This window comes from Anomaloglossus baeobatrachus, chromosome 2 (assembly GCF_048569485.1).
Source record: "Anomaloglossus baeobatrachus isolate aAnoBae1 chromosome 2, aAnoBae1.hap1, whole genome shotgun sequence".
Lineage (NCBI taxonomy): Eukaryota > Metazoa > Chordata > Amphibia > Anura > Aromobatidae > Anomaloglossus > Anomaloglossus baeobatrachus.
This window is the reverse complement of record NC_134354.1, coordinates 367,048,522-367,069,319: the sequence shown is the minus strand read 5'-3', so window position 1 is coordinate 367,069,319 and position 20,798 is coordinate 367,048,522. Positions and strand designations below refer to the sequence as shown.

The window sequence follows — 20,798 nt, the reverse complement described above, 5'->3', positions numbered from 1 at the left end:
TTGAGACGTCAGGCCGGAAAAAGCTTGTAGCGCCCCCCAGTGACGAAAAATCTCGGGGGTTTCATCTACCGGAGGTAGCTGAGACCCCCAAGATTATGAATCGGGGTGTTTTTTTTTGGACCCCGATAATGTGATCGCCGGTATACACCGTATACCGCCGGTCACATTAAAAAAAAAAAAAATGGCAAATAATACTGATTTCTTTCTCATCTGACATGATCAAACATGTCAGATGATAAAGAAATATAAGCCCCTAGTGCCCCCAAAGCCCCCGGTACCGGAGAAATCAACCCACCCCCACCGGACATCCAAAATGGCGCCGACGCGCGGCGAAAACTGCCGCCGCGGCCGGCTCTGCATTCATTTCCCTCCGATCTGAAATGATCAAACATTTCAGATCGGAGGGAAATGTCCTCCCCCTGATCCCTCCTCCGGTACACCGGAGATCTCTGGTCCCCCGGAGCACCCTCCGGTTCTCCAGAGCTTGCAAGATGGCGCCGACGCGCGCTGAAAACTGCTGCTGCCGCTGCCAGTGCATTCATTTCCCTCTGATCTGAAATGATGATACATTTCAGATCGGAGGGAAATGTCCTACCCCTGACCCCTCCTCCGGTCCACCGGAGCCCTCTGGTTTACCGGAGCCCCCTCCGGTTCTCTATAGCGCTCCCCCTCCCCCCCCCCCCCCCCCCTCCGGAGCATGCAAGATTGCGGCGCACAGCGCGCGGCCGCATTCATCCTGCTCTTTCTGCCGCATGTGACACGTCACATGTGGCAGAAAGTTGTCCCCAGGTCCCGCCGTCACCCCCCCCAGCCCCCGGTTTTACGTTACCTGGCTGCTGGTGCTCCGTCCCCGCGATCACGCCGCCTCCTTCTTGAAAGCTGGCGGCGCATGCGCAGACAGCGGCTGTCAGCTGGATCCCTGCAAGCAGGGACGCTGACGTCGCTGCTGCACAGGCTGCTGCACTGTGGACCGGGGGAGGGTGAGTGCAGTGATCTGCAGCCACACTCCTCACATGGAGAGGCTGCTGTTCCAGAAAATGGGGGGTACGTTCTGTGAGCGTGCCCCTCATATTCTGGAATGAGGTTACTGCAGGTCACTCTGCCCTAAGTTGGACCGGGGCAGTGTGAGTGCAGTATTCTCAGATTACTGCACCCACACTGCTCATGGAGAGCTTGCGCTTCCAGAAAATGGGGGATACGTTCTCTGAACGTGCCCCCCATATTCTAGAAGGTCCAGAGTCGCCGAGGGACCTCCAAAATGGATTACAGCGACCGAAATTTATTTATTTTCAATAAATTGGTGAAAGAGGAATGTTTTGGGGAGTTTTTTTTTTTCAAATTTTTTTTTTGTCTTTATTTTTTTCTATTACTTGACTGGGTTAGTGATGTCGGGTATCTGTTTAGATGCCATGACATCACTAACCCCAGGGCTTGATGCCAGGTGACATTACAGCTGGTATCAACCCCGTATATTACCCCGTTTGCCACCGCACCAGGGCGTGGGATGAGCTGGAGCGAAGCGCCAGGATTGGCGCATCTAATGGATGCGCCACTTCTGGGGCGGCTGCGGCCTGCTATTTTTAGGCTGGGAAGAGTCCAATAACCTTGGCTCTTCCCACCCTGAGAATACCAGACCCCAGCTGTCCGCTTCACCTTGGCTGGTGATCTAATTTGGGGGGGACCCCACGTTTTTCTTTTTGTGGTTTTTTTTTTTTTTTTTTTCTTTTCAAAAACGCCTGGGGAGCCCTCCAAATTGATCACCAGCCAAGGTGAAGCTGTCAGCTGTGGTTTGCAGGCTACAGCTGTCTGCTTTACCCTAGCTGGCTATCAAAAATAGGGGGGACCCCACGTCGTTTATTTTAATTATTAATTTTTTGGGGGGCTAAATGCAAGGCTAGGTACCCTTTAGTGCGCACTAAAGGGCGCCAGCTTAGAATATGCAGAGGGGTGGGACGTTATATATGTTTGACATCTATCCATTCATCCATTGTAGCATTTTAGGCTATGTGCCCACAATCAGGGTTTGCATCGTTTTGGGCGCAGAGTGTTTCTTTGTCGCTCCATTGGGAGACCCAGACAATTGGGTGTATAGCTTCTGCCTCCGGAGGCCACACAAAGTATTACACTTTAAAAAGTGTAACCCCTCCCCTCTGCTATACACCCTCCCGTGCATCACGGGCTCCTCAGTTTTTATGCTTTGTGCGAAGGAGGCACACATGCACGCATAGCTCCACAATTTAGTCAGCAGTAGCTGCTGACTATATCGGATGGAAGAAAAGTGGGCCCATATAGGGCCCCCGGCATGCTCCCTTCTCACCCCACTCTGGTCGGCGGTGCTGTTAAGGTTGAGGTACCCATTGCGGGTACATAGGCAGGAGCCAACATGCTGTTTTCCTTCCCCATCCCTGCAGGGCTCTGGGTGAAGTGGGATCCATAATCGGTCTCCAGACACTGGGACCGTGCTCCCTCCGCAGCCCCTGGGGAATCTGCTGGACAGGAGCTGGGTATCGTCAGGGACATGGCCCTGCTACTGTGAGGTACTCTGTGTCCCCTTGGGGACGGCGCATGGAGCGCTTGTGTCATAACACGCTGCAGCACTGCTGGGCGTGTTAGTGCGCCGGGACTACCGCGCTGACCGCGCTTGTTTGCCGGCCGCGCTTATAACTCTAGTCCCCGGCTTCTGCGGCCTAGTACCGCATATTCCCTCCCCGGGCCTGCCAGTCAGGGGAAGGGAGGGACGCTGCACTGGAAGATTCCCGCACTTTCTAGGGCAAGGTGCTCTGTGTCCCCGTTGGGACGGTGCATAAAGCACCTTGGGCCCAGACGCTGCAGCGACTGCGGCGTGCGTATGGGTCCGGGACTACCGCGCCGACCGTGCACTGCCGGCCGGCCGCGATTTTAACTTTAGTCCCCGGCTTTTGCGGCCTAGTATGGGATTCTCCCGCCCCAGGCCTGCCAGTCAGGGAAAAGGGCGGGACGGTCGGTATGACGCCGACAGTGAGGGCTGGAGTACACTGAGCTGTCCTCCGCCCCCCTCACTACCCACGCTGGGGCACCAGATTCCCGCACTTTTTGTGACTACGCCCACGCCTCCCTCCTCCTCAGAGAACGCCGTCAGCCATGTTTTCAGCAACTTCTGGCTGCAGCTGAGGGAGACCCGGGGCAGGGAATCTGGTGGCCACAAGCCACATCCGCAGCCCCTGGGGGAATCTGCCGGACAGGAGACGGAGTATCGTCAGGGACATGGCCCTGCATCTACAGGTACTCTGTGTCCCCGTTGGGACGGTGCATGAAGCACCTTGGCCTCAGACGCAGCTGCGACTGCGGTGTGGATTTTTTGTCCGGGACTACCGCGCCGACCGTGCCTGTTTGCCGGCCGCGGTTTTTACTTTAGTCCCCGGCTTTTGCGGCCTAGTGTGTTAAACTCCCGCCCCTGAGCCTGCCAGTCAGGGAGAAAGGCGGGACGGTCGGTATGATGCCGACAGTGAGGGCTGGAGCACACCTCGCTGTCCTCCGCCCCCCCTCACTGATCACTATAGGCCACCAGATTCCCGCACTTTTGTGACTACAGGGACAGAGCCCTGCATCATAACGTACTCTGTGTCCCCTGAGGGACGGTGCATGCAGCATCTGTGTTACAAACGCCGCAGCGGTTGCTGACTGGTTTGTGAGACTGGGACTACCGCGCCGACCGCGCCATGTCTGCCGGCCGCGTTTTTAAATTTAGTCCCTGGCTCTTACGGCCTAGTGCCATATACTCCCGTTCTCGGGCCTGCCAGTCAGGGGTAACGACGGGACGGCCGACTGGACGTCGGCAGGGAGGGCTGGAGCATACGTTGGTATCCTCCTTCCCCCTCACTGAGCACTGGGGGGCACCAGTTTTTCAGGTGCTGTCCCCCCCCTTGGTGCCGCAGTGTGTGTATATATATATATATTTATATGGTATATGATCTCACTGTTCGGCAGCATTATTTGTTTTTGGCTGTATACCCTCACTGATTACTCTGCGGACAACATGCTGTTGTCTGCTCTTAAAGAGTAAGGGTGCCTAGGCACTGGCTTATTTTACAACCGGTACCTCTTGTGCGGCTATATTACGGGCACTGCACAGATGACAGCGACAGAGTTTCCATGATGAAATCAGCAAATCTCTGAATAGCTTTCACATCACAGGACTCTGTCTATGGACAGGGGGTCTGCTAAGATACTGGAAGCCTTGCAGTCCAGACCGATACCACAGGGCCAGGGAGCTGTGAGTTCATCGCTCCCGGGTCCCTCTGAGTCGGTACAACATCCTGGGGTAACACTCAGATCCCACGGTGAGAACTCCGTCACGGATCGCGGCCTATGATAGGCTAAGCGGGCCCGCTGGGAACCTTCCCCGACTTCATCAGGAGTGCGTGTTTCGATCACTCTAACTCCATAGGGGCCGTCCAGTAGCACAGAACTTGACGGACAAGCGCTTACTAAGCGCCTTATTGACACGCGTTACCCTTTTCCCCCCTGACGTGCTTAACGGTTGGGCTCAGTGTCACAGGGTGGATCCTCCAGTCTCTAGGCTGGCGGCTAGATCCGTAGTATGAGGGGCAGATGTCCATCTCTCACGAATGCCACTGACAGGCAAATAACGCTTATGATGAAATCCATCTATGAAGCCATAGTCGCATCTTTTGCTCCAGCCTTCGCAGCCGTGAGGGCACTCCAAGCTATCTCAGCTTCTGCGGCTGAGATTATTGCAGTTGCACATAACTCTGCCACGCAGGTTGTGTCCTTCACTTCTCAGGCGTAGGTTTTTTCGTTCTACGCCATGAACGCCGTTCCTGGACTCTGCGAGCCGTACAGCGGTAGCATCCACCAATTCAGTGGCAGTCTGCAGGGCCATGTGGCTACGTGAATGGAAAACAGGCTCTGCTTCCAAGAAGTTCTTAACCGGTTTGCCATTTTATGGCGACCGTTTGTTTGGCGAGCAATTGGATGAAGTTACTAGACAGTCTCGTCCTTGCCGCAGTCCAAGACCGATGGGTGAGAGACATTCTGTCTCACGGTTACAGGATACAGCTCGGCTCTCGTCCTCCGACTCGTTTCTTCAGAACATCTCCGCCCCCCGAGTGAGCCGATGCACTTTTTCAGGCGGTGAACACTCTGAAGCCTCGATGTCACAAGGAGACTTCCTACCATCAATTGACATCAAGGATGCTTATCTCCATGTGCCGATCGCACCCGAGCTTCAACGCTTTCTGCGTTTCGCCTTCAGGGATGAACACCTTCAGTTCGTGGCACTGCCATTCGGCCTGGCGACAGCCCCACGGGTCTTCACCAAGGTCATGACAGCAGTGGTGGCGGTCCTACAGGGCCACTCGGTGATCACTTACCTAGACGATCCTCTAGTCAAGACACCCTCCTGGGTGGCATGTCAACACAACCTGACCATTGCTCTGGAGACTCTCCAGGGGTTCGGGTAGATAATCAACATTCCAAGGTCAAAGCTGACACCGACCCAATCACTGACTTATCTCGGGATGGAGTTTTATACTCTCTCAGCGATAGTGAAGCTTCCGCTGCATAGTCAGCGTTCACTACAGACAGGGGTGCAATCTCTCCTTCGGGCCCAGTCACCCCTTGAGGCGCCTCATGCACTGTCCCAGGAAGATGGTGACAGCAAGGGACGCAGTTCCCTTGCGCAGTTTCGTCTGCGTCCGATTCTTTCGGACACCGCAAATGGAACAGGAGGTCGACGTCCCTAGACAAGAACGTCTCTCTTGCAGCAAAACCTCTCTTCAGTGGTGTCTTCTTTCCACTTCCTGGGCGAAGGAAAAATCCTTCCGGCCCCCAGCCGGGGCTGGGGTCACGACGGACGCGAGTCTGTCAGGGTGGGGAGCGGTCTTCCTCCACCACTCGGCTCAGGGAACCTGGACTCCGACAGAGTCCTCCCCTCGGTTAAATGTTCTGGAGATAAGGGCAATGGATTTAGCCCTAAAGGTGTTCCAGCGGTAGCTGGACGGCAGGCAGATCCGAATTCAGTCGGACAACGCCAAGGCAGTTGCGTACATCAACCACCAGGGCGGCACACACAGTCGTCAAGCCTTCCGAGCAGTTCGGCAGATGCGGCTGTGGGCGGAAGCCACAGCCTCCAACTTCTCCGCAGTTCACATCCCGGGCGTAGAAGACTGGGAAGCAGATTTTTCTCAGTCGCCAGGGCGTGGACACAGGGGAATGGTCTTCACCCGTATGTGTTTCTAGAGATCTGTTGCCGTTGGGGAACGCCGGACGTCGATCTAATGGCGTCTCAGCACTACAACAAAGTCCCGGCATTCAGGGCTCGGTCCAAGGAGCTCAGAGCTCTGGCGGCAGACGCGCTAGTTCACGACTGGTCGCACTTTCGACTGCCTTATGTATTTCCTCCTCTGGCACTACTGCCCAGAGTGTTACGCAAGATCAGGTCAGACTGTCGCCGCGCCATCCTCGTTGCTCCAGACTGGCCGAGGTGATTGTGGTACCCGGATCTGTGGCACCTCACGGTGGGTCAACCGTGGGCACTCCCTGACCGACCTGACTTGCTGCCTCAAGGGCCATATTTCCTTCGGACTTCTACGGCTCTAATCCTCACTGTGTGGTGGCTCCTAGCGTCATCAGGGATATCTCCAGATGTCATTGCCACCATGAGACAGGCCAGGAAACCAACGTCCGCCAAGATCTATCACAGGACTTGGAGGATCTTCTTATCCTGGGGCTCTGATCAGGGTTTTACTCCCTGGCCGTTTGCCTTGCCCACTTTCTTTCGCAAAGGGTGGCCTTCCTAGTGGCAGTCACATCACTCAGACGAGTATCTCAGCTGGCAGAGCTGTCATGCAAAGCCACCTTCCTGGTGTTTCACCAGGATAGGGTGGTTCTACGTCCGGTCCCGGCCTTTTCTCCCTAAGGTATCCCCGTTTCGTCTTACCCTCTTTGGGTCCGCATGCAGTTCACCAATGTGAAAAGGATTTGCATTTATTAGATCTGGTGAGAGCACTCCGGCTCTACATTTCTCGCACGGCGCCCCTGCGCCGGTCTGATGCGCTCTTGTCCTTATCGCGGACCAGAGTAAGGGATTTCAGGTTTTCAAGACAACCTTGGCTCGGTAAATCAAGGAACCGATTCTTGAAGCATACCGTTCTTTTGGGCTTCCGATTCCTGCAGGGCTGAAGGCCCATTCTACCAGAGCCGTCGGTGTCCTGAGCATTGCGACACCAGACTACGGCTCGGCAGGTGTGTCAGGCGGCTACCTGGTCGAGTCTGCACACTTTCACGAAACACTATCAGGGGCATGCCGATGATTCGGCAGATGCCAGCCTAGGTAGGCGAGTCCTTCAGGCGGCAGTTGCCCACCTGTAAGAGGGGGCCGTTTTTCGGCTCTTTTTATCGAGGTATTCTTTTACCCACCCAGGGACTGCTTTTGGACATCCCAATTGTCTGGGTCTCCCAATGGAGCGACAAAGAAGAAGGGAATTTTGTTTACTTACCGTAAATTCCTTTTCTTCTAGCTCCTATTGGGAGACCCAGCACCCGCCCCTGTTCCCTTCGGGCTGTTGTTCTTTTGTGTACACATGTTGTTCATGTTGAATTGTTCTTTTGGTCCATGGTTTCAGTTCTCCGAACATCCTTCGGATTGAATTTACCTTAGGCCAATTTATAAGTTTCCTCCTTCCCGCTTTTGCACCAAAACTGAGGAGCCCGTGATGCACGGGAGGGTGTATAGCAGAGGGGAGGGGTTACACTTTTTTAAGTGTAATACTTTGTGTGGCCTCCGGAGGCAGAAGCTATACACCCAATTGTCTGGGTCTCCCAATAGGAGCTAGAAGAAAAGGAATTTACGGTAAGTAAACAAAATTCCCTTCTTTCCCTGCATCCATAGCGCTGCATTGTGCAGTAGAAGCACAGTGGAAGGATTTTTAGAAATCTCATGCCCACTGGGCTTCTTTTCTCCGCAGCATAAACCGACCTGTGGCGCAGCTTCCTGAGCCTCAGCATGTCAATTTATGCTGCGGAGATGAGTGTTCTCTGCAGGTAGCATAGAGCTCCACAGCAGCCTGAACCCAAATCGTGGGCATGGGCAGCTGCGTTCTCCCGTGGACAACACTCACATCTCTGCAGGAAGGTTGACACTCTGTACTAGACGCCGTGTCGCTGGATCATGGCCACATAGCCTAAAAGTGAGAAATTTGTTGCTACAGCAACATTTTTGTGAAGTACCTGTGGATTCAAAATGCTTACTATACTCCTGAATAAAATCCAGTTTCCAAAATGGAGTCACTTGTGGGGGGTTTCTGCTGTATAGGTACCCAAGGGGCCCTGCTAATGTGACATGGTGCCCGCAATTTATTTCAACTTTTCCAGAATTCAAATGGTGCTCCTTCCATTCCAAGCCCTCCCATTTATCCAAACAGAGGTTTTTGGCCACATGTGGGGTATCCCTGTGCTCATATGACATTGGATAACAAGCTGTGGGGTCCACGGTTTGTTGCCTCTTGAAAAAGTAACAAATATGATGCTAAAGCAACATTTTTGTGAAAAAAATGAAAATTTTCAATATGGCAACCTAAGCTTATCAAATTCTGTGAAGTACTCTTGGATTCAAACTGCTCACTATACACCTAGATAAAAGCCTTGAGGTGTCTTGTTTCCAGAATGGGGTCACTTGTGGGGGACCGCCACTGTTTAGGCACCTTAGGGGCTTTCCAAATGCAACATAGCGTCCGCCAATGATTCCAGCCAATTGTGCAGTCAAATGGCGCTCCTTCCCTCCCGAGCCCTGCTGTGCACCCAAACAGTTGATTTTCATCACACATAAGGTATCAGCATACTCAGGAGAAATTGCACAATAAATTTTATGCTGAATTTTTTTCCTTTTACACTTGTGAAAAAAAGCTACCTGGTTGAAGTAACAATTTTGTGGTAAAAATGTATTATTTTATTTTCACAGCTCAACATTATAAACTTCTGTGAAGCACCTGAGGGTTCAGGGTACTCACCAAACATCTAGATAAATTCCTTCAGGGGTCTATTTTCCAAAATGGGGCCACTTGTGGGGGACCTCCACTGTTTAGGCACCTCAGGGGCTCTCCTAATGCAACATAGCGTACGCTATTGATTCTAGCCAATTTTGCAGTCAAATGGCACTCCTTCCCTTCCGAGCCCTGTCATGCGCCCAAACAGTTGATTTCCACCACATATAAGGTATCGCCAAACTCAGGTGAAATTGCACAATAAATTTCATGGTGATTTTTTTTTCCTGTTACCCTTGTGAAAAAAAAGCTACCTGGTTGAAATAACAATTTTGTGGTAAAATTTTATTTTTTTATTTTCATGGCTCAACGTTATAAAATTCTGTGAAGCACCTGGGGGTTCAGGGTACTCACCAAACATCTAAATAAATTCCTTGAGGGGCCTAGTTTCCAAAATGGGGTCACTTGTGCGGGGTTTCTGCTGTTTAGGTACCTTAGGGGACCTCCAAATGTGACATGGTGCCTGCAATCTTTTTCAGCCAAATTTCCTTTCCAAAATTCAAATATTGCTCCTTTCGTTCCAAGCCCTCCCATTTGTCCAAACAAAGGTTTCAGAGCACATGTGAGGTATCACCGCGCTCATAAAAAAGTGGTTAAACCTTGAGGTCAAATTTTTGGAATTGCCTCTTGAAAAAGTGAGAAAATTGATGCTAAAGCAACATTTTTGAGAAAATTTATTAAAATTTTCAATATGACAACGTAACGTTAGCAAAATCTGTGAAGTACCTGTGGATCTAAAATGCTCACTATACCCCTAGATAGAAGCCTTGAGGGGTCTAGTTTCCAAAATGGTGTCACTTGTGAGGGGTTTCTTCTGTTTAGGTACCTTAGCGGACCTGTAAATGCAACATGGTGCCCGCAATCTATTTCAGCCAAATTTGCTTTCCAAAATTCAAATATTGCTCCTTCTGTTCCGAGCCCTCCCATTTGTCCAAACAGAGGTTTCTGACCACATGTGGGGTATCGGCGCGCTCATAAGAAAGTGGGGAACAAGTTTTGGGGTACATTTTGTTGTTATTTCCTCTAAAAGTGAATAAATTTGGGTTAGAGCAACATTTTTAGGTAAAATTAAATTTTTGCTTTTTTTCATTCCACACTGCTTTTGTTCATGTGAAGCACCTGAAGGGTTAATAAACTTCTTGAATGTGGTTTTGAGTACTTTGGGGGGTGCAGTTTTTAGAATGGTGTCACTTTTGGGTATTTTCTATCATCTAAGCCTCTCAAAGTCACTTCAAATGTGATGTGGTCCCTAAAAAAATGGTTTGGTAAATTTTGATGTAAAAATGAGAAATCGCTGATAAACTTTGAACCCCTCTAACTTCCTAACAAAAAAAAATTTTGTTTCCAAAATTGTGCTGATGTAAAGTAGACAAGTGGGAAATGTTGTTTATTAACTATTTTGTGTCACAGAAATCTCTGGTTTAATGGTATAAAAATTCAAAAGTTGAAAATTGCTAAATTTTCAAAATTTTTGCCAAAATTCAATTTTTTTCATAAATAAACGCAAAAAATATTGTCCTAAATTTGGTACTAACATGAAGTCCAATATGTGACGAAAAAACAATCTCAAAATTACCAGGATCCGTTGAAGCGTTCCAGAGTTATAACCTCATGACGTGACACTGGTCAGAATTGCAAAATTTGGTCTGGTCATTAAGGTGAAAATTAGCTCCGTCACTAAGGGGTTAAGGGCAGTGCAGAAAAAAAACTTTCCAAAAACAATGGCAAATGTTTTTCATGATTTCCCCAGCAGGGATCTTTTGTTGTTCTGCAGTAATGGATTTAGCACTTTCTGATAAAATCTCTAAAACAGCAAACCATGAATCCAGTGTGTGAATGTTGGACAACGGCAGTTGCTTCAACCACAGCGCAAAATATGGCACTAGTCACCTAATTTGCGCACCTGACCATTTTCATGGCTGTATTTCTTTCTACATTTTTTTTTCTTTAGTGCTGTTGTAAAGCAATGTGTGTGGTGGGGGAGGGGTGGTGTAGGAAGAGAGTTTAAGGACTTTCAATGCCAATTTATGCCGTTTTTCAGATTTCATCAGACGATGATCTAATTTTTAAAGCCTCATTCACACATCCTTGTAAGGTTAGTGATGCACAGACTGGCTGCCATTCTCCTGACCTGAACTTGACAGTGTTATATATTCCAATGAGGCTGTCAGGTTTGGGTCAGGAGCCCTTCAGCCATATGGTGTAACACAGACGTCTGCATGAAGCTTTAGATTGTAAGATTTGCGCATCACTTCTCTGGACATGTTTGGCATGAACGCCAAGAGATTTCCTGGTGCTTGTGTCATTTGCTATATGCAGTATATCACAAAACTGAGTACACCCCTCATGCATTTGGAAATTTTTTTTTACATCTTTTCATGGGACAACACTGAAGATATGACACTTTGATACAATATAAAGTAGTCAGTATACAGCTTATATAACAGTGTAAATTTGTTGTGCCCACTAAATGACACAACACAGCCATTAATGTCTAAACTGCAGGCAACAAAACTGAGTACACCCCTAAATCCAAAATGGTGAAATTATGTCAAAATGTACATATTTTGTGTGGACACCATTATTTTGAAGCACTGCCTTAACTCTTGGGCATGGAGTTCACTAGAGCTTCACAGGAGCCACTGGAGATCTCTTCCCCCTCCTCCATGAGGATATCACACTGCTGGTGGATGTAAACCTTGTACACCTCCACCTTCTGTTTTGAGGATGCCCCACAGATGCTCAATAAGGTTTAGATCTGGAGACATGCTTGGCCAGTCCAGCACCATTACCCTCAGTTTCTTTAGCAAGGAAGTGGTGGTCTTGGAGGTGTGTTTATGGTCCTTATCATGTTGGAATACAAAGGGAGAGGATCCTGCTCTGCTCAGTATTACAGTACATGTTAGCATTCATGGTTCCCTCAATGAACTGTAGCTCCCCACATCCGCAGAACTCATGCAGCCCCAAACCATAACACTCCCACCAATATTCTTGACTGTAGGCTAGACACACTTGTCTTTGTGTTCCTCACCTGGTTGACACCACACGCACTTGACACCACCTGAGCCAAATAAGTTTATCTTGCTCTCATCAGACCCCTGGACATCATTCCAGTAATCCATGGCTATATTCTGCTTGTCGTCAGCAAACTGTTTGCGGGCTTTCTTATGCATTATCTTTAGAAGAGGCTTCCTTCTGGGAACACAGCCATGCAGAGCAATTTTATGCAGTGTGCAGCATATGGTCTGAGCACTGACAGGCTTGCCCCCCCCTTCACCCCCTTTAACCTCTGCAGTCATACTTCTATTCTGAAAAGTCAACCTCTAGATATGGCGCTGACTATGTGCACTCAACTTCTTTGGTCGACCATGGCGAGGCCTGTTCTGAGTGGAACGTGTCTTGGTAAACCTCCGTATGGTCTTGAGCATTGTGCTGTAGCTCAGGTTCACGGTGTTGGCAATCTTCTTATAGCCCAGGCCATCTTTATGTGGAGCAACAATTCTCTTTTTTTCAGACCCTCAGAGAATTTCACACCTGAAACCTTGTAACACTGACACACCTGACCTTGGGGAGGAAAAAAAGGCTAATTGAGCATGATATGGCCATTTCCACTTAAAAGTAAACTCACTTTTGTTGCCATTGGTTTAGACATTAATGGCTGTGTTGAGTTATTTAGAGGGCACACAACGTTTACACTGTTATACAAGCTCTAAACTGACTACTTCACATTGTATCAAACTGTCACATCTTCAGTGTTGTCCAATGGAAAGATGTAATAAAGTATTTACAAAACCGTGAGGGGTGTATACACGTTTGATGTACTGTACAATAATATTGTCATTTTAGCTTTTTAATACAATGTTATTTTTCTCTGAAGATTCAGATGATGAAATCCTTGTACTTAAGAAATCTAAAAATAAGAAAGTGTTTGAAGAAAGTGACAGTGACCCTGATTGTGACACCAATGTCGTTCCTACCAACACTGAGCCGAGTCCTGAAAGTGATGAAGAGAGCAAACCGTCAGATAGGTCAAAGCCTCGGAGAATCCGAGCAGCTCTTCTGGACAGTGATGATAGTGATGGAGACCTAGATGCAAATGATGAGCTAAATGATGTAGGAGCAACCAGTGATAAAGACAGTCCACAGAAAAACAAGTCTTCCAAAAATCAAAGTGGTGTAAAAATGAAAGAAAAGAGCAAATCAAAGCGAAGAGCAGAAAAGGAGAGCAAGAAAATGGCAGCAATTGAAAGGAATAAAAAGGATAAGAATACATATGTAAGTATTAAGAGGTTGAGTAATGGGGTATTGGAGCCACAAGACTCCATCTAAAAATCACCATCAGTTCAGTGGGCTAATCTTAAAGAATCAGTTCTAGGACATTGCTGCTTCTTAGGAACGGTCTAAAAATGATTATTTTTTTTTTTTTTTTTTTTTTTATGTATTAAAAAATAAATAAATAAATAAAATACATAAATACGTATACATTTGAAAAGATTGATAATTTTTGAGTTTTTGCTAGATGTGTAGCATTAGGTGCATCTTTTCTTCAATCACATGGTCATAACATGATATCTAAAATATCGTCCCCCATATTGTATTAGTGTCCTTTCCACATGCACACGTCTGTAATGTTTACTGCACACAGGATTTTTTTTTCTGTGCAATTGCATTTAAGTATGACAAAAAATAATAGTGCCATCCTCCATCACATGCCATATTACAGGCAAGGCACTTTGTAACTAGAAGCCTTGGTTTTCGGTAATCATATCTTACATAGTGTCACCAGCACACCAAATTTTTCTTCTGAATGCCACCGTGTGGCCTTTTGTGTTTCCTTATCTATTTAACTTAAATTATGCCTATTGTTACATCTTCAACTGTCTTCATATTTTCCTATCAAAATGCACTAAAGTGTTTTTGTCTTTTTTTTTTTTTTCTTCATTGTAAATTTCTTTTATTAGCCTCAAAGGGAAGATTCTCAGCCTCATTTCAATGACAGTGGCTGTCTTTTAGCTGATGGGGATCTCTTTGATAAAGATGAGGAAAGCGATAATCCTGAAGAGGAATCTCTAGATGCCATACGTGCCAACGTGAAAAGCAGGTTGAAAAGTGGCCATGTAAGTACAGTATTACTGAAGAGTCCAGTGATAGTTTACCTATAGCCACTCTTAAAGCAATATAATCAGCATAGCTCAATCTGATGTATGGTGTTTGTGATGCTTATTTGCAACTTTATGCATGACATCAGTAAAACAGAGAAAGAACACAATATATAGGTAGATAAGGGTTTTCGCCACAAATATTGATCTATATGGATTTGTAAGCATCATGTAGAGCAGTGTTTCTCAACTTCAGTCCTCAAGACCTACCAACAGATCATGTTTTCAGGATTTCCTTAATGTTGCACAGGTGGTGGAATTATTCCCTGTCTAATGTTGAGGGGAAACCTGAAAACATGATCTGTTGTTGGGTCTTGAGGACTGGAGTTGAGAAACACTGATGTAGAGGGTATAATTTGTGGCAATAACTGCTGCAAATCGACATTTATGGATTTTGCTGCAAGTTCATTGTAGATTTGCAGTGAAAGTTTCAGGCGGATTTTTCCTTGTACCCTTGAAGAGAGGAACCACTGCAGGCCACATGTGCACCATAACCTAGAAGAAACGCCGTACCTGCCTCCCAGACTGGTGTGGCCTCTCTGATCACAGTTCGAGTGGCTCAGGTCCAGGAGGATAGTAGGGCATCAATGTAGCATTTCTCCTCTGTTTGTGAATAAAGGCAGTTTGATATATTTTTTTGTAGTTGGGTTATTAACTTCCATAAAGCCTGGAAGTAGAAAAGTGAAATTGCAGTCTGACGGAAGATGCCACTTTGCTAATAAGACATAATTTTCTTATGTTAAGATTTTGAGCATTGTCTTGGAGAGCGGGTGCACATAGCTGCTGCGTGCAGTTTACACAAACTTCTCTTAATTGCCAGTCAGAGGGCAAGCTGCTGATATACTGCAGACAGATTTTGATGTATGTGGTGACTCTCCTATATAGTGACCACACTTGATGCCCTGTAATTGCTTCCCGCTGCCTCCTCTGCTCAGTATGGCCATTTGTACCTCTTGCTTTCAAGATGGCAGCTGCAGTAGCATGTGAAACCTCGCTTTCCCTGGCTTGCTATTCCTCAACAAAGGTTGGAGTGGTGTGCTTCTATCTTACGACTTCACCCTCCATGCCACTGCAATTTCTATCTAAAAATCATGGGGAGCGGGCCGATGGTCTGAGCAGAAGTAAAGGGAGAGCACCATGCAGTACTGTAGTGACTGTACATGAGACATGTATATTGCCGTGTCAGTCTGAGGGTGGAGGGGCACTTTAAGTACTGATAACGCCATTACTGTTTAAACAGTTTGATAATTTTTATGCCTCACAGTCTCATTTATCTGATGGTGTAATGGAGGAAGAAGCGTTTGAGGAACAAGTAACAGAGCCTTCAAAAAGAAAGGTTAGATCTTTTTGTTCGGTTTAAAACTGTTTCCTATGTCACAATACTGGGCTGCTCTGATGTATGACCATCCAACCTATCAATCAAGATAAAGACAATCTATTCTATGTAATACGCCTGTTATAATTATAAAATTTGTGTCCTTTTTTTTTTTTTTTTTTTTTTTTTTTTAATTCCTGATAAATACGCTGCCTTTCTTTGTCGCTCCATTGGGAGACCCAGACAATTGGGTGTATAGCTTCTGCCTCCGGAGGCCACACAAAGTATTACACTTTAAAAAGTGTAACCCCTCCCCTCTGCCTATACACCCTCCCGTGCATCACGGGCTCCTCAGTTTTATGCTTTGTGTTGAAGGAGGCACACATTCACTCAAGCTCCCATTTTAGTCAGCAGCAGCTGCTGATTGTATCGGATGGAAGAAAAGAGGGCCCCAACAGGGCCCCCGGCATGCTCCCTTCTCACCCCACTAAGTCGGCGGTGCTGTTAAGGTTGAGGTACCCATTGCGGGTACAAAGGCTGGAGCCACATGCCGTTTTTCCTTCCCCATCCCTTAGAGGCTCTGGGAGAAGTGGGATCCTAACCGGTCACCATTCACTGGGACCGGGCTCCCTCCGCAGCCCCTGGGGGAATCTGACGGACAGGAGACTGAGTATCATCAGGGACAGGCCCTGCATCTATAATGTACTCTGTGTCCCCTTGGGGACGGTGCATGGAGCGCCTGTGTTACAGACGCTGCAGCGGCTGCTGTTTGTTTTTTTTTGTGACGACCGGGACTACCGCGCTGACCGCGCCTGTTTGCCGGCCGCGTTATTAAATTTAGTCCCCGCCTTCTGCGGCCTAGTACCATAACTCCCGCCCCCGGGCCTGCCAGTCAGGGGTAAGGGCGGGACAGTCGACTGGACGTCGGCAGTGAGGGCTGGAGCATACTTAGGTGTTCTCCTCCCCCCTCACTGATCACTGTGGGGCACCAGATTCCTGCACTTTATTAGTCACGCCCACGGCTCCCTCCTCCCCTGAGAGCTCTGGCAGCCATATTTACAATCACTTCTGCCGGTGGAGGATTTCAGAACGAGCTCTACAGCTCTGGGAGGCCCAGGCAGGGAATCTGGTGGACACACAACCGCTTTGGGCGGTCGGTAAGCCACACCGGTTACCCGGTGCTGGCCCCCCTTGGGTGCCGAAGTGTGTGTGTATATATATATATATATATATATATATATAATATATTACATTTTCTCTGTTCGGCCGCATTGTTTTGCTTTTGGCTATATACCCTCAGTGATCACTCTCAGAGGAGACTACAGCATGTCGTCCGCAAAGAGCAAGGGTGCCAAGGCACAGGCTTATTTTGCAACCTGTACCTCTTGTGCGGCTATGTTACCTGCAGGTTCCACCTACCCTCACTGTGTGCAATGCTCGGCCCCTGTGGCACTCACTCAGCCGGAGCTTCGGGCACTGGTGGGACCCTCTGCTCAGGTAGAACCGCCGGCTTCCACTGTCCAGGTGGCAGGGACAGAGTTTGCAGTTTTGGCTGAGAAACTCTGAGTCGCTTTCACAATCCATGGCTCAGTCTATGGACAGATGGTCTGCTAAGATACTAGAAGCCTTGCAGTCCAGATCGGTCACACAGGCCCCGGGCACTGTGAGTTCATTGCCCCCAGGCCCCTCTCGGTCGGTGCAGCAGAGTGCTCCTGGGGTGACACCTAGGTCCCACGGGGAGGACTCCGACACGGACCGCAGTCCCAGACCGGCTTCATCACGCTGTTCGGGGTCTCAGCATGAGGACTCTCTGGAGGATGAGGCGGAGGTCGCAGCTCAGGGCTCTGATCCTGACGTTGCTCTCAATCTTGATACACCTGAAGGGGACGCCATAGTAAATGACCTTATAGTGTCCATCAACCAGGTGCTAGATCTTTCTCCCCCAACTCCACCTGTAGAGGAGTCGGCTTCACAGCAGGAGAAACACCAGTTTAGGTTTCCTAAACGTACACAAAGTGCGTTTTTCGATCACTCTAACTTCAGAGATGCTGTCCAGAAGCACAGAGCATTTCCGGACAAGCGCTTTACTAAACGCCTTAATGACACACGTTACCCCTTCCCCCCCTGACGTAGTTAAGGGTTGGGCTCAGTGTCCCAAGGTGGATCCTCCAGTCTCTAGACTGGCGGCTAGATCCGTAGTATCAGTGGCAGATGGTTCATCGCTCAAGGATGCCACTGACAGGCAAATAGAACTCCTGATGAAATCCATCTATGAAGCCATAGGCGCGTCTTTTGCTCCGGCCTTTGCAGCCGTGTGGGCACTCCAAGCTATCTCAGCTTGTCTGTCTGAGATTAATGCAGTCACACGTACCTCTGCTCCGCAAGTTGTGTCTTTGACTTCTCAGGCATCGGCCTTTTCGTCCTATGCCATGAACGCCGTCCTGGACTCAGCGAGCTGTACAGCGGTAGCGTCCGCCAATTCGGTGGCAGTCCGCAGGGCCATGTGGCTACGCGAATGGAAGGCAGACTCTGCTTCCAAGAAGTTCTTAACCGGTTTGCCATTTTCTGGCGACCGTTTGTTTGGCGAGCAATTGGATGAAATTATTAAACAATCCAAGGGAAAGGACTCGTCCTTACCCCAGTCCAAACCAAACAGACCTCAGCAACGAAAAATTCAATCGAGGTTTCGGTCCTTTCGGCCCTCAGCCAGGTCCCAATCCTCCATGTCCAACAGGTCAGAGAAGGGCCAGAGGAACTCTTCTGCATGGCGGTCTAAGTCACGTCCTCCAAAGACCGCCGGAGGAACCGCCTCCAAGGCGGCCTCCTCATGACTTTCGGCCTCCCCAAACCGCATCCTCGGTCGGTGGCAGGCTCTCCCGCTTTTGCGACGCCTGGTGGCCACATGTCCAAGACCGATGGGTGAGAGACATTCTGTCGCACGGTTACAGGATAGAGCTCAGCTCTCGTCCTCCGACTCGTTTCTTCAGAACATCTCCGCCCCCCGAGCGAGCCGATGCACTTTTTCAGGCGGTGAACACTCTGAAGGCAGAAGGAGTTGTGATTCCCGTTCCCATTCAAGAACGTGGTCGCGGTTTTTACTCCAACTTGTTCGTGGTGCCAAAAAAGGACGGATCATTCCGCCCCGTTCTGGACCTCAAACTGCTCAACAGACACGTGAGAACCAGACGGTTCCGGATGGAATCTCTCCGTACTGTCATCGCCTCGATGTCCCAAGGAGACTTCCTAGCTTCAATCGACATCAGGGATGCTTATCTCCATGTGCCGATTGCACCAGAGCATCAACGCTTCCTGCGTTTCGCCATCGGGGACGAACACCTTCAGTTCGTGGCACTGCCTTTCGGCCTGGCGACAGCCCCACGGGTCTTCACCAAGGTCATGGCATCCGTGGTGGCGGTCCTACACTCTCAGGGCCACTCTGTGATCCCTTACTTAGACGATCTCCTAGTCAAGGCACCCTCCCGGGTGGCATGTCAACACAGTCTGACCATTGCTCTGGAGACTCTCCAGAGGTTCGGGTGGATCATCAATTTTCCCAAAGTCAAAATTGACACCGACCCAATCACTGACTTACCTCGGGATGGAGTTTCATACTCTCTCTCAGCGATAGTGAAGCTTCCGCTGGACAAACAGCGTTCGCTGCAGACAGGGGTGCACTCTCTCCTTCGGACCCAGTCACACCCCTTGAGGCGCCTCATGCACTTCCTAGGGAAGATGGTGGCAGCAATGGAGGCAGTTCCCTTTGCGCAGTTTCATCTGCGTCCACTTCAATGGGACATTCTCCGCAAATGGGACAGGAGGTCGACGTCCCTAGACAGGAACGTCTCTCTTTCACTGGCAGCCAAAACCTCTCTTCAGTGGTGGCTTCTTCCCACCTCTTTGTCGAAGGGAAAATCATTCCTGCCCCCATCCTGGGCTGTGGTCACGACGGACGCGAGTCTGTCAGGGTGGGGAGCGGTCTTCCTCCACCACAGGGCTCAGGGAACCTGGACTCCGACAGAGTCCTCCCTTCAGATCAATGTTCTGGAGATAAGGGCAGTGTATCTAGCCCTAAAGGCGTTCCATCGGTGGCTGGAGGGCAGACAGATCCGCATACAGTCGGACAACGCCACGGCGGTCGCGTACATCAACCACCAGGGCGGCACACGCAGTCGTCAGGCCTTCCAAGAAGTTCGGCGGATTCTGCTGTGGGCGGAAGCCACAGCCTCCACCATCTCCGCAGTTCACATCCCGGGCGTAGAAAACTGGGAAGCAGACTTTCTCAGTCGCCAGGGCATGGACGCAGGGGAATGGTCTCTTCACCCGGACGTGTTTCAAGAGATCTGTTGCCGCTGGGGAACGCCGGACGTCGACCTCATGGCGTCTCGGCACAACAACAAAGTCCCGGCATTCATGGCACGGTCTGAAGATCACAGAGCTCTGGCGGCGGACGCATTAGTTCAGGATTGGTCGCAGTTTCGACTGCCTTATGTATTTCCTCTGGCACTGCTGCCCAGAGTGTTGCGCAAGATCAGGTCCGACTGCCACCGCGCCATCCTCGTCGCTCCAGACTGGCCGAGGAGGTCGTGGTACCCGGATCTGTGGCACCTCACGGTGGGTCAACCGTGGGCACTCCCAGACCGACCAGACTTGCTGTCTCAAGGGCCATTTTGCCATCTGAATTCTGCGGCCATCAACCTGACTGTGTGGCCATTGAGTCCTGGCTCCTAGCGTCCTCGGGGTTATCTCAAGATGTCATTGCCACTATGAGACAAGCCAGGAAACCAACGTCCGCCAAGATCTATCACAGGGCTTGGAGGATCTTCTTATCCTGGTGCTCTGATCGGGGTTTTATCCCCTGGCCGTTTGCCTTACCCACTTTTCTTTCTTTCCTTCAATCCGGAATGGACAAGGGTTTGTCTCTCGGCTCTCTCAAGGGACAAGTATCGGCGCTTTCCGTGTTTTTTCAAAAGCGTCTAGCCAGGCTTCCGCAGGTCCGCACGTTCCTGCAGGGAGTTTGCCACATAGTCCCACCTTACAAGCGTCCGCTGGAACCCTGGGATCTTAACAGGGTGCTAACGGCTCTTCAGAAACCACCTTTCGAGCCGATGCGGGATGTCTCTCTATCACGCCTTTCGCAGAAGGTGGCCTTCCTAGTGGCAGTCACATCACTTCGGAGAGTGTCTGAGCTAGCAGCGCTGTCATGCAAAGCCCCCTTCCTGGTGTTTCACCAGGATAAGGTGGTTCTGCGTCCGGTCCCGGAATTTCTCCCGAAGGTGGTATCCC

General features: G+C 49.5%; 1 protein-coding gene across 2 annotated transcripts in view; it reads left to right on the top strand.

Moving 5' to 3' along the window:
* The window catches only part of CLSPN (claspin), a 110,758-nt gene that overhangs the window by 14,430 nt on the left and 75,530 nt on the right, over positions 1-20,798 (top strand). For both annotated transcript variants that reach the window (XM_075336027.1, XM_075336026.1), the window contains exons 3-5: positions 12,919-13,316; positions 14,003-14,158; positions 15,465-15,536. In XM_075336027.1, coding sequence (XP_075192142.1) covers positions 12,919-13,316; positions 14,003-14,158; positions 15,465-15,536 — 626 coding nt within the window. The remainder of the gene's footprint in view (positions 1-12,918; positions 13,317-14,002; positions 14,159-15,464; positions 15,537-20,798) is intronic.